The sequence below is a fragment of the Panthera pardus genome, unplaced genomic scaffold (assembly GCF_024362965.1).
Source record: "Panthera pardus isolate Hobbes unplaced genomic scaffold, ASM2436296v1 HiC_scaffold_7, whole genome shotgun sequence".
Taxonomy (NCBI): Eukaryota; Metazoa; Chordata; class Mammalia; order Carnivora; family Felidae; genus Panthera; species Panthera pardus.
In genome coordinates, this window is record NW_026527002.1 from 12603392 (window position 1) to 12617814 (window position 14423).

The 14423-nt window shown below is 40.0% G+C and overlaps 1 protein-coding gene across 5 annotated transcripts in view; it reads right to left on the reverse strand.

Moving 5' to 3' along the window:
• The window catches only part of ASPH (aspartate beta-hydroxylase), a 223330-nt gene that overhangs the window by 120274 nt on the left and 88633 nt on the right, over positions 1-14423 (reverse strand). For 4 of the 5 annotated variants that reach the window (XM_053896187.1, XM_019421265.2, XM_053896190.1 and 1 more), the window contains 3 exons: positions 13940-13978; positions 13046-13081; positions 8743-8787 (listed from right to left, as the gene is read on the reverse strand). In XM_053896187.1, coding sequence (XP_053752162.1) covers positions 8743-8787; positions 13046-13081; positions 13940-13978 — 120 coding nt within the window. The remainder of the gene's footprint in view (positions 1-8742; positions 8788-13045; positions 13082-13939; positions 13979-14423) is intronic. The other variant, XM_053896188.1, reaches the window with a different exon arrangement.

Genomic DNA, 14423 nt, shown 5'->3' on the forward strand with positions numbered 1-14423 from the left:
TTCGTTATATAACAAAATAATAACAATAAATAATGACAATAAAGAGAAGAATTCCGCATTTTATTGCACTCAAATAACATTAAACAGAAGACATTTACATTATTTTTAGAAAATCCATTGATGTTGCCCATCCTTGGCATCTGTTTGTAGAGGCAAGGCTCATTAAGTCAGATATTTGGAATTAAAAAGTATTTGAAGTTGACTACAGCATAATTAATCCTCAATTTCCAGAGTTGTAGAGATGATTATATACAAAACTCCAGCAAAATTTTACTCATTTATCAGTTCTATGTCACTCCTAAGTTTCCCTAAAAAAATATGGCTTTATAAAAAGTAGTGTTCTATAATTCACAATATGAATTAAAAGCTTTATTAGAATTTGAGTAGCAACTCTGTATTACCCATATCACAGCTTCGGAAAATTATTGCTTTTCTTAGTAATTTAATCTTCCGGATTTCGCTACACACTGGGTCAGCATGCATAACTCACTACATTGTAACTATGATCTATAATGATATAAATATAAAATCTCTTTGATTGTAGCCCTAAAAGCAGGAAAAAAAAAAGTCACCTTATCTTAAGACAATGTTAACATAATCAAGCTTTCCCTGACATGGAAATGAAATGACTTCTTATGGCTTTTTTTTTTTTTTTTTTTAACAGCTCATGGTCCTTTTAAATGATGTCACTGACTTCTTTTCTAACAAATGAGTATTTTCATCACAGCAACTATTTCTGAGCCAAAATAAAGCACATCAAAAATAGAAGAAACTCTTCAGGATAGAAGAGAAAAAAGGCTCATACATTGCAAACAGCAGCAGGCATGTGGCTCTGTGAGTGTTTTTCACACATCCTAAATCAACCCATGTAGGGGCGTTATTCTTTAGCAAGATCACTGTGTGGTCTTCAGTGTCGTGAGGGCATTACTTAATTAGCCAAAGGCAAAGCAACCTTTAAGACGTGCACCAGTAACTGATACAGATTTTCTAATATTTAAACCAATACTGACTGGACTACAGCTATCATATGATGGACCCGAGGTGCCAAACAGCATTTTTTGCATTATATACCAGGCCATTCCTTTTGCCTACGTCCCAGCTAGGAATTTTAGATGTCCCCCCTCTATCTGAAAAATAAATTAATCATGATAATTTAAGACTTTCACTGAAATATTAAACTTTGCTAATCCATGAGCTGACAGCTATAAGAATCTCAAAATTTGAGTTTTACCCTGAATACTCAAAGCTAATGGTAGAAAAGTCCTACGAGGAGATCAGTGCAGAGATACACAACCCAAATCTTTACAGCGAATGGTGACCTCTACTAGTGTTTCTCAGAGCATGGGGCACTCTTCACGGCTTGGAAATCACGTGTATGCGGTTACACAGGTCAGCCCAACAGTTAGTGGTAATTACTAGTAACATATATAGATATAGATATATATATATAGCAGCAATAGATATATATATCTATATATTAAAACTGTGCCAAGGCAATTGCTGCTACATCATCAGTACAATTAACTGCTGTCTGAAAAACACACATAAATGTAGGTAAGACTAAAAGCTTTGTCATGAAAAGAAAAGGAAAAGAAATCCAAAGGATCCACTAATGCTATCAAAAATGCACATGCAGGAATGTAACATCACATGTAATTTGTTTCTAAAAAAAAGAATACACTAAAATGCCAGTGGACTATGATCGACTGAAAACATCTTTAGTGTTCATTCATTCCCAAAGATCTTGGTCTGCTCAGTAATTACGTCACAAGATCTATCACAGCCATCTTTTGGAGCGTATGGTTAGGCTGGTCCTCCTGTGGGTAGTGGGGGCAGTCTTTCTGAAGCTTTAAGTATCTGTAAAAATAAGGGGAAATCTAAATTAAAGGACCAACTAGACACAGACTGTGAAACTGCTTCATTTCATTCCACTTAAAAAAAAAACAAAAAAAAAACCCCACCGACAGAAGTAAATGCCTTTTTGCAAGTTGTTGTTTTTAAGGGCAACTTGTTAAACAGAGTGATTAACTACCCAGAGAAGTCCCTGGGAATTACTTGCAAAGCTGCTGCTGCGAATTTAAGCTTCTTAGAGCCATCTGAGAATTACAACTGAATTTAAGAATTTCAATCTTTTGAGAAACACAAGCATTAAATCTCTTTCTCCCGCCAGTGTTTTCACTGTATTAAAAAGAAATGTGATAGAGGAAAAAAACTCTAGCATATGGTATTTGAAAAACGAATACAGGAGAGATTTTCAAGGAGCAACTGGATACTGTAAGTTGCAGTTAAAATACATTTCTTTAATCATTTTATGTCAGCTTTTAATGTTACAAACAATATGAATGATGGATTTTTAAAAAGTATGCAGTATTTAAAAAAAAGTAAAAGGCATTCTTGTCCAATTTTTTACAAATATTTTCTCATTCCACACTTTAGTATCTGGTTGACTTTACTATCACAGTTTTAGATCTGTTATAATTTGAGTAGAAAAGAAGACGGTGTATATACAGGCCCAGCCAAATTGCGACAGAATTTCTAAATCTGGGTTATGATCCTTCCTTCCTCCCTTCCTATCTACCTACCTACATAGGTGTGTTTACACACGTGCGCACGTGTGTGTGTGTGTATCCAGAAATTTTTATATAAGCAGAATTGTTTGGTGCTAAAGTGAAGTAACTAGAAATTATATGTATACTTTCATATATCCAACAGAAATGAGTGTTTATGCACAAAACACAAGTACAAGATTATTCATAGAAGCTTTCTTCGTGACAGCCAGAAACTGGAAACATTCACAACAGCCATCAATGTAGAATGTATTTTTTTTAATGTAGTGTACTTACAGTAGATAGTAACGGATAAAACCAAATTATTATACATTACAAAGTGGAAGAAACTCATACACGATGCTGAGCCACAAAACAAAGTCACCAAAAAAGTATATACGTATTTGTGTGTGTTTACTAATGTTTTTTATTTAATTAAATTCAAGAGCAAGCAAACCAGTCAATGGTGATCCAGATCAGAATAGTTACTGCTGGTGGGGATGTTACTGGGAGGGGGCAGGGAGAGATTTCTGGGGGGCCAGAAGCGTTCAGAGTAGTGGGTACAGGAGGGTATCCCATGTACAAGTGCATCAAACTGTATGCTCAACGAGGGAGCATGTCTCTGTGTGTTAATTATACCTCAGCAGAAAATGTTTCTAAAAAGGAGTTTGACTTTAGGGTGTCTCAGAATTTATCAACTAGCTTGATTGTAAGAGGAATAAGCGTATCTGTAGCCTGTGCAATCAAAAAACCCGAGCTTGTGGGAAGCTGTTCAAAGTATAATGATGAGTACTGATAAAAAGGCAAATAAACTGGAGCTCCTGGCTGGCTCAGTTGGAGGCACACACGGCCTTTGATCTCAGGGTAATGAGTTCAAGCCCCACGTTGGGTGTAGAGATTACTTAAACAAATAAAAAAAAAAAATTTTAAAGGCAAATAAACTAAAAGCCCAGTTACAACAATATCCAGAATGCCCTAATTATATGCTCCTAAATATTTAAAGACAACTCTGCTCAGAAGTGGTTCGCTGAGCTGCACACCCAGTATGTCTCACACCAGGCCAGTCACCTCCTCTTTCTCTCCATTTCTCCTTCTCCTATAGGTCCATGAAAGGCTGATCATTCATTCACTCAGGTCAGGAACACGGGAATCATCCTCGACTCTTCCCCTCAATCAGCCCTCTTTCCTGCAAATTATTTCCAATTCCAATGCTCAGGGGTCGATCCTGCCTCTCCAGCCCTGCTATGATAGGGAAAAGATAGGAAAAATAGGTGGAGAGAGAAAGCATAGGACCTGAGGTCCCAGGGTGGGGAAAAACACGTATTCTGAAACAATGATGGGAGTTTCTGACTGTAGCAAACCTCCTCAAGCGTAAGGTTCCTGTAGGACTGTAACAGACCCCACCTACTCCCCTTCGGGTTCCCTCAGGAATTGGACAAAAGACCTGACTAAAGATAAGTAGGAGACCATAGAATGTATGACCCACAAGGAATAATATGGCCGTAGACCCCTCATACAATGGAAACGAGCCAATCAGGAATGGACACCCAGCACCCTGAGTTATCAATAAGTGTAGAAACTGAGAAGGAACAAGGAGGGGAGGAAGAGAGGGCTGGCCAGAACCTGATAAAACAAGGACACTTGCCTATAGCTGCCCGGCGTTCACTTTCAAATCCTGCCTCTCTGTAAAGAGAGCTTTTTCATACTATTCTTCCTTTCTGATCTTATACTCTAATAAACTTTTGCCTGCTGTTCATCTGTGTCCACCTCTTCATTCTTTGAAGCGGTGAGACAACGAATACCAGGCATTGCGGAAAATCCCGCAACACTTCCACGGTAGCTGAAGCTTCCGGCCTCCAGCCAGTCGGTACACCTGCCCCCTGCCTAGTCACCCACCTCCTCACTGGACTGCTTTTTTCACATCTGGATTTGACCATGTGACTCTTCTGCTTAGAATTTTTCAGCGGCCTCCTGCCACTGTTAGGCCCAGATTCTAATTTTTAAACATCATGTATGGGACACTCCAGGAGGTGACGCCTGCCCATTTTCCCACTTGGCTTATTACACCTATATATTATGGCGCACTGTCTTCGTCCCTGTTCTGTAAGCACTTGCCTCCTCTGCTCCCCTCCTGCCAGCTCCTGGCTCTTCTAACAGCACCTCGAAACTCAGCGCCAGCGTGATGACACGTGGGAGGCCTGCCTCACTTTCTGCACCCTTGCCCCCAAAGTTGGGTTAGTTATCCCTCCTTCTGTGTGCTGCCCTGTATGCCTGTCTGGGGAATTATTGACATCACAGCGGTTGTTTTACTCAGCTGTACACTTGTAGGACTGTGAACCACTACGGGGCAGGCACTGTATTGTTCGAGTACCTTCTTCACCCAGGGCAGAACCTGTACCTTTGTAATTGCTCAGTATGCATTTCTTGCATAAATGGTGAAATCTGTAACAATAACATTTATATTAGGTACTTATTTCTTAAGAAATTCTTTAGTGTTTATTTTTGAGAGAGAGAGAGAGTGTAAGTGGCGGAGGGACAGAGGATCTGAAACAGGCTCTGTGGTGACAGCAGACAGCCCGATGTGGGGCTCGAACTCACAAACTGAAATCATGACCTGAGCCAAGGTCGGACACTTAACAGACTGAGCCGCCCAGGCGCCCCTCATGTTAGGCACTTATGAACATAAGCTAAGACCTCTAGTGCTGCCACACTAAAGCTGGTTATGTGTCTCACTGATCATGTTAGAAAATGCTGGGTGACCAGAGGAGGCAAGAGTGAAAGTCGGTACAGATGCAGTGGAGTGAAACCATCCCCACTGCTAGGCCAGTCCACACTGGGATGAGTTACAAGTGTTAGCTCCATTTTTGGAGACACAGGAGCAGAAGAAACACCGATGCTCACTCATCTCCATTTTGAATAACATGACTATCATCATAAAACATAATATTAACTTTTTTTTTTCTTGGCATGGTAGGACAGAAAAAAATTGTTAATGGAACCGGTTAGTGAAACAGCCTTCAAGTACTGTTGGGCAGGAAATTGTACTCTGATGAATTTTACAAGCGATTCCTTCATAAATGCATCAAATTGTTCTATGCATATTCTGTCATATTGCTAGAATCACATGCTACATGATTTCAAGTACAAATCTGAGTTTGAAGAGAAAGGTGAAACTTACTGAAGGAGTAAGGGTTACAAAAACAATGTTTTAAAAACATCTGGTATTCAAAATGATGGACTTCTAGAGTCAGAATGATCGATCCTTAGGACTTTTTACACCCTTGTTGATAGCAAAGCACTTATAAACTTACAAATATAAACAAAAAGTGCCAAAATTCCAACTACTGGACAACTGGCTTTTCGACATCAAATCCTAATCTTCAACACTCCCAGGTCCTAACTGAAGTACTAATATATATAAGGAGAAGGATGCTGAAGAATACGTATCTTTAGTTCTACCACATCACAACAGCTCTCAGAACTCATCAGCTCTCAGGCCTTCCCTTATGTAAAACCTCTAGGGCACAGCGGCCGAGAGTGTGAACTTGGGAGCCAGCACGCAAGGAGCAGCCTCAGCTCTACAGGTACCACCTGTCAGCTCTCGGATCTCGACCTGCCTTGCTGTGTCTCAGTTTTCTCATCTGTAAAATGCAAATAATAGCATGTCTATATTTAGGCTACGGAAGGTATTAAATGAGTTAATTAATGTAATTAGAGCGTCCAACTTCGGCTTAGGTCATGATCTCACAGTTCATGGGTTCAAGCCCCGCGTCGGGCTCTGTGTTGACAGCTCAGAGCCTGGAGCCTGCTTCGGCTTCTGCGTCTCCCTCGCCCTCTGCCCCTCCCCTGCTTGTGCCCTGTCTCTGTTTCTCGAAAATAAATAAATATTAAAAAAAATTTTAAATAAATAAATACGTGATTGTGAATTTTTAACAAGCAATATGAAGACAGTAGAACTTAGTCTTAGAATGATCAGGGAAGGCAAAGGAATCATCAGCCCGAGTCTAAGGGCCAGGAAAAAGTGAACAAATCACTACCATGTTGCAGAGGGTCCTGAATTAAAGTTTCCACTGAATAACAGATTTTAAAGATTAGAAGGTAAGGAGAATTGAAAAGTTAGGAGACAGGCCCTATGATCAGTGTTCCTGCAGTTTCTGTAATCACACAGATAATTAAACCCTTACAAAAGCAGTCAGGTTATTCTATAAAAAGATCATGAATATAGAGTTTTAACTATTATTTCTTTTGTAAGATTGAATAAAAGAAGTTGTAATATAAAGTAAGGCTATGAAAATAATGGGAAACAGGCAAACCAAGTGCAATCATTAAAAATCACTATTGTTAACTCTTGGGCTCACAGTGTCTTTTGGCAAGGTCAAACTGCAACTGGGCAGTGGGTCAATCAAATTTTTATGACACCAAATTACAGGTTACAACCTCTTGAGTGGGTCTTTCCGGACTTTACCTCTCTTGATCCACCTCAAAGATCAGGCTAATTAATTACTAAACAAAAATAGCCAAGGTCACCATTTATTGGGAGCTTACTGTAGGTCAGAAAGTGTGCCTATTAATCAAATCTTCATTTTTATGTGCTTCCGTTGTTAAATGGTAAATATCTCATCTAAAAAAGCACCTGATTCCTGCACCCCAACCACGTGGATTTTATATGTATTTTCCAAGGAAATTCTTGGGCTTAGCTTATAAAACATGGAAATAAAAGCACAGACATTTCTGGCCCTAAAATGGTATTACCTTTTATATCTTTGCTAAAGGCAGGTCAATATTAAAAAAATATGAAGTGTAACTAGGAAAAAAGCCAATGTTGTAAAAACTCACTATTTTTAAAAATACTTATAAAACAATTTTCTTTCAAGGCATGAACAGTAATCATAATGCTAATTCGGTAACCCTGCTCTGCCTCATCAAGACAGAAACAAGGCACTCCGTGAGGCATCACTCAACAATAAGGAGGAAATTACAAAAGTGGATAGAAACATCAACTCTCCCTGCTCTGTGCACCTTTCCTGAACACAAAATACACACACCTGCCCAGTAGTCATCACTTAAAAGGCCGACTTCTCTGTGAATTTCTATTCTCATTCACATTATAATACCAACAACTCAATTCCCTTCAGCATTTGCACATATTATTATAAATACACGTGGTATGACAACTGTCCAAACCCAAAACATCCCAGTCGTTAAATAAGCAAAGATGAGCTGGGGTATTAACTAAATATGTTCTTTGATTAGAAAAGTTCTTTTTTTTTTCCTTGAAATTTACAATTCCATAGATTCTGGCAGTTATAATTACTTCTACCAAAATCGATAATGGTAATACACACCATTGCTATAAAATTCACATTAAGCCTAATGTAAAAAATAGGAGCAAAAATTCAACCAATAAATGACACAGAAAGAAAGAAAATGGAAATAAAACACAGAAACAAGAAGACAGACCCTTGGGAAAGAGGTCCTGGAAATTCCGTCTCTTAACCAAACATGTTTTTCCCACTCTGAGAACAGGAGGCTTGTACATTAATTTCCGACTGCAGGTAGAGTTAATGTCATCTCTAACATGCATTTGAAAGCACAGGCCTTGGTTGAAATGCTGTTCCCATTCTCTAAATTCCCTGCTGACGAGAGGGGCATGTGGCAGAAGGGAGGGAAGACTACAGAAATGGGTTAACGCAGTTGGCTGTAAAAGAGGACTTTGGGAACTGACACGGCCTGGGCAGCCGGGATTGCCCCGGGGACACCGAGATGCTCTCAAGGAAATGGGGGATGGGAAAAAAGAGGAAAGTCACAAGGTTATGCGCTATTAAACTTTCATCTTAAAGGCAATTCTGATTCCATATCCTCCATCAATTAGCCTGTCAAAGAAAAAAAAAAACCCAACAACAACAACTCCACCCCACCTATTACTATGACTACTACCGACTACAATGGCAGATCATTAATACTCCTCATATCCCAGCTCAAGAAACATGAACTAGACTGATTCTAACATGCATTTCCCTTACTTTGGCTCAACTGATCAAAACACAGACAATTTTAAATTTGGGATAATTAAACCTTCTTTCAGGAGTTTTACTCTTCACACAGACTGTTTTCATGCAGCTACTGTGAATATCAACAGTCCATTTTAAATTAAACAGAAAAGGAAAAAGGCAACACATCTAACAAAATGTCCTACCTGGTGGTACTTCCTGTTGTTCTTCGGCAGGGGGCACATGTGCTTCTACAATAAATAATGAGATCACAATCCATTACATATTGCTGACCAGTGTTAAGTTACAGTGATTATTTTTACAGACATTTTTGTGATTCGATTGCAATTATCACAAAAAACATCAGGTTTTCAGGCTGTTACAACAAAGAAGCATTAGCTATAACTTTGCAAAACGTCGTATACTCTGCCAGTGTTCTGCAAGGCAGGCTCTACATTATCTGCCCAACTGACGAACCTCAAAACTCACTGCCCGGGCAAAGGAGATATGAACTCAAACCTAGGTTTTTGTCACAATTTTGCATCAGACTTGAAAAGAAAGCTGAGGAAAGACGTTCAGAGCCTCTTGTTAAAAAGTTTTTAATACATAACCCTAATTGTAACGTGAATGAAACAACATGAAGGAGTTGAAACAGAAACCTAAAAGTCAATCACTATCTTTAATAAAGGTTTTGAAAAAGAATATTCAAGTTAACATATCCTAAGACTAGCCAAAAATGTGGATATGACTTTTTTTTAACATCTTGCCTTTTTCCTGGCTGCTTCAACCCACTTGCAACTAAAGAGACCGTAGACCTTATCATCTAACGGTACAATCATACATTGATCTGCTTCATTCTATAAAATTACATCATGTACTAAGATCTTCATATCTAACAACTCATCGATCATTACCTTAATCTAGAGATAAGATTATATCAGCTTTCCTTTTGCTGCTGAAGACTTGTAACAGACTTGGGTCAAAAGGAAGAATTTTTAATAGCTTTTTCTAAAACTCATGTATTTATGCATCTATTTTAATCATTTTTCTTCTTACATTATTTATCTTCTAATTTTAAGAAGAATGCATGACCAAATGGCAGATTTGGAAATACTTTACATAAAAGGAAAAAAGGGAAAAAAAATTTCACCTATTCCCCCTAATCACTGTTAATATTCTGGCATATTTCTTTGTTTCAGTGGCAGTACTAGGAGTGTTTACTAGCTTTCCATGTCGTGACTAGCTTGTTAAGGTTTGCCTACTGATTTCATTCTTAGTAAGTTTGAGATATATTAGCACTATATTCTTTCTCTCTCTGAATTTCTTTTACTTGTCATTTTACGTTTAAAAAAATTGTGTGCAGCACAAAGCATTAAGAGCTTCCACTGTTATTTCCATCACTGATGTTATACTATGAAAGCCTTAATATTGCAAGATAAATTAAATTTTCAACCAATTTTATTCTGAAAAAATGTACATTTAACAAATGTACAAATTACAAACAAATGACCTGAAATCTATTTGGGTAATGATGTAATGAGAGGATTTTGAAAAAGGAAATACCTAACTAATTACACCAGCATAACCTGATTTTCTTTCTTTATTCCAGGACTTTTTAAACCCACTCCAGTATGGCTTTCAACTCCCATCCGTTTACTCAGCTTTCTCTATAATCACCAATAATCTCTATATTCCCAAATGCAATTGATACTTGTCAGTCCCCAGATTCCAATGGCAATAGCATGAAACATATTACCTTTCTGCTCTTTAACATTCTTTTCTAATGATTTTCCTCAGGTCTCGCTGGTTGTTCATGCTCCATCAAACCTCAAAATGTTGGGATTCCCTGGAACTCAGTCCTGGGATTGCTTGTCTACTCTCTCTATACTCACTTACAAAATTTTATCAGTTTTCATGGAGTTAGTACCATCTTCGTGATGATGGCTCCCAAACACCTATATCATCAGTCTCACGTTCTCGCCCATCCAGTTCAGATTGGCATATCCAACCCCCTCCTTGATATCTCCATCTGGGAATCTTACATCATTCCTCAACTTAAAGTGTCCACTATGAAGCCTTGATTTCCTCCCCTACACCAATTTCTTCTATATCCTAGTTTTCTTCTCAGTAGATGGCCCCATCATCCAACAGTTTTTCAAACCAAACCAAAGGCTCCCTTTATTCTTCTTTCCTTCACAGTCATCAGAAAGTTCCATCAGTTGTGATTCAAAAATACGTCTCAAATTCTCCACTTTCCCTTCCATTTCCACTGCTGGGACATTACTCCAGGCCACCATGATCACCTCCCAGATTGGTACCCAATCATTTCCTAACACAGTGGTTCCTGCTCTGGTGCTTGTTCCATCCATTCAATTAACTAGGAGTGGAAGTAATTCTTTAAAACATAAGTCACATTATGTCATACCTCACTTAAGTATTTCCCCAGATTCCTACTGTACTTGGAATATAATCCAAATTCCTCACTACGTTCTCGAAGTTCACCAGTTCAGGCTGACCTGTCACCTGTCTCTTTAATGCTTAAGCCAATTCAAGTTTAGTTTTCTGTTACCTGTAACAGGAAGTACCCTTACTGACACAGATGGGGAAGAAAAGAGGGTTTAGGCACAGGATTGATATAGCCAAACCTGTACTTTTGAGTAGATCACCCTAATGGTATCATGACAGAGAGATCTGAAGGGGACAAATGTGGAAGTGAGAAGATGGGCTAGAAGGGCTACCACTTATTGTCCAGGAAGGTGATGAGGGCTGAACTACATCACTAAAGCCACAGAGAAAAGAATGGATTTGAGAAGCCCATTCAACAGGACTTGGGATTAGCTACAGAAATGGAGGGAGTGTCAATGATGACACTCACATTTCTGGTTTGGGAATGCAAGTATATACTGATGCATTCAGCCAAGTCAGGGAAGAGGAGTAAAGAGAAGGTTGGTGGGTGTGTGAAGATGATGAGTTCATTCTTTTTATTTTTTTTTTAATGTTTATTTACTTTTGAGAGAGAGACAGAGCATGAGCAGGAGAGGGGCAGAGAGAGAGGGAGAAACAGAATCCGAAGCAGGCTCCAGGCTGTGAGCTGTCAGCACAGAGCCCAGCACAGGACTTGAACCCATAAACTGTGAGATCATGACCTGGGCTGAAGTCAGACGCTTAACCGACTGAGCCACCCAGGAGTTCCAACATGATGGGTTCATTCTCTGTCCATTCAGGTTCCACAGGAGCACAGAAACTACAGGCTGGGGTAGAGGTGCACAGTCCAGAGCCCCACTACCCCCAGAAGGAACTCCCTTCGCAGTCCCAGCCATGTCCTCTCCTGGTTTATCAAAATGCCTGAAACGTCTCAGGAAAGACTGTACTTTTAATACAGGAACGGCAGGGCCAAGATGCATATTGTGATGTTTTGTCTCCTATATAAAACAATATACGTGGGGTGGGATGGATAAAGTTCTTCCTAGGGATGTGGGGTTTCCATTTGCTGATTCTAACTGAATAAAAACCAGACTCGGCTATATCCTTCAGAGAGAACAGAGTAATCGGAGGGAGGAGCAAATCTGAAGGGAACCCAGCCTGCCACGTGGAGATGAACTGGCGTGTACGCAGTGCCTCCACAGCAGGTGGGTGAACAACGAGGGCAAGTCTCGTATCTCCACGTTGCCTCCACCCCTCCCTATCTTCTCCCATTTCAGTCAACTGTACTATTAGAGATGCTGCCTAACCAAGCTCAAGTGCAGTAACATTTCATCTGAAAACTGACAATCAGTGGCTCACGAATGAATTCTAAGAGTTACTTGTAAAAATTCCCCGTTACATGTTCCCGGTGGCAACTTCCTGCCATTCAAGCCCATGGACTCCAGAGTCTACTACAGGCCCCACGCCTAGGTCAAATACCAGCTTAGCGACGTCCAGCCTGACGTGGAGCCAGCCACTGACCTCCCTCCCATGTCAGCCCTTCACTTATTAAAAAAGCACAAAGATATTTATCCCACCTCCTCCTCAGTGTCCACTGTAAGGAACTGAAATAACATACGTGAAGGAACTTTGCGAACTGTTGGAATCTCTGTGACTCTAGCTGGTGTCAAGGCACCACCATGTAATATATGCATCAATTCTACTTTTTCAGAAACAATCCCTTCACTTGCAAAAAGAGTCTGTCCAGCTGTACAGCAACATAAAGGACCCAACTTTCAACCCATCCCTGCCCAAGGCTAACCCCTTCCGAACAAATCACCTCCCCTATTTAGACTAACCCTCCTCACTTTCTATTGTGCTATCCTGTTTTTTTTATCTCTGTTGTTGCACTTTTCATAACCTTTGCCTACTTTATCACGTTTGACCACCAGAATGCCAACCCCAGAAAATAGAAATTCTGTCCATTTTCAGGCTGGTCCTCCTAGCCCCGAGCACCACATAGACAGCCAAGTGTTCAAGGCACACTTGTTGAATACATGAACGTAATTTTAATACAAAAAGTAAAGCGATCTCTATAAAACTTACCTTCTAAAATTACATTTGAATCTTCCACAGCGTTATCTTAAAAAAAAACACAAACACACATTTTACATTAACTCACACTACATCCCTAAATTAGCTTATTTCTACTCAGATACCTAAATTTGGCTAATTTTAAAATGGGGCTTCTTATATAGAGAGACTCACAAGTATTTATATTAGCATATCAACTTTAATCCCTAAATTACATTAGAAGAATATACCAAATAGGCTAATATCATTCCTGATGACATAAAACTTGCCATAAATAGGAAACAAATATATTGGCAATATCCAATTACTCCCTTGGAGACTTGAAAATATATTTCTTTTTTGGGGCGCCTGGGTGGCGCAGTCGGTTAAGCGTCCGACTTCAGCCAGGTCACGATCTCGCGGTCCGTGAGTTCGAGCCCCGCGTCAGGCTCTGGGCTGATGGCTCGGAGCCTGGAGCCTGTTTCCGATTCTGTGTCTCCCTCTCTCTCTGCCCCTCCCCCGTTCATGCTCTGTCTCTCTCTGTCCCAAAAATAAATTAAAAAAAAAAAAAAATATATATATTTCTTTTTTAAAATTTTTAAAGGTTTATTTATTTTTGAGAGAGAGAGAAACAGACAGACAGAGCATGAGTGGGGGAGGGGCAGAGAAAGAGGGAGACACCGAATCCGAAGCAGCCTCCAGGGTCTGAGCTGTCAGCCTAGAGCCTGACATGGGGCTCAAACCCATGAGCTGTGAGATCATGACCTGAGCTGAAGTCAGACGCTTAACTGACTGAGCCACCCAGGCGCCCCGAAAATGTATTTCTTACCACATCTGTCTTTGTTCTACAAGTTATCTGAGATTCGATAAATATAAGGGGGGGTGGGGCTGACTTGTAGGAAACACCTGTTTAGAGAAAAAGCTTACCTGAACTTTCTATCCCTTCATTTTCTGACGGCTCGTATACTAGAAAATACACAGAAAACATAATCCTTTAGGACTACATAACTCTCACTATAAGACAACAGCCATTGTATGGTATCGAGAGCAGAGACAATGTCTAACTCATCCTTGAGCCCCTAGGGCTTAGTCACTGGGAAGCGGCAGGCTGCAGAGGAGGGTAGGGAAGGGTTTGTAGCCAGAGGAGATGGGCAATTACATAAGCTGTCTTCACATAAAATGGGGGACATTAAGGTTCTTCCCAATCACTTGTGGTATCACCAAGATCCAAAAGTCGTTTACTTCCTGACGGCACTCTCTTTTCCATTTTTTTCATGTCTTTTCCCTTTGTTTGGGGAACAACTCTCAGACCTTCCATGGGGGCGGAGGGCAAACACTCCCGGTGCCAGCCCCTCCGAGCGAGGGTTCAGCTGGCAGGCCCTGAACTCACTGCCTCCCTCCTCCTCCTGTT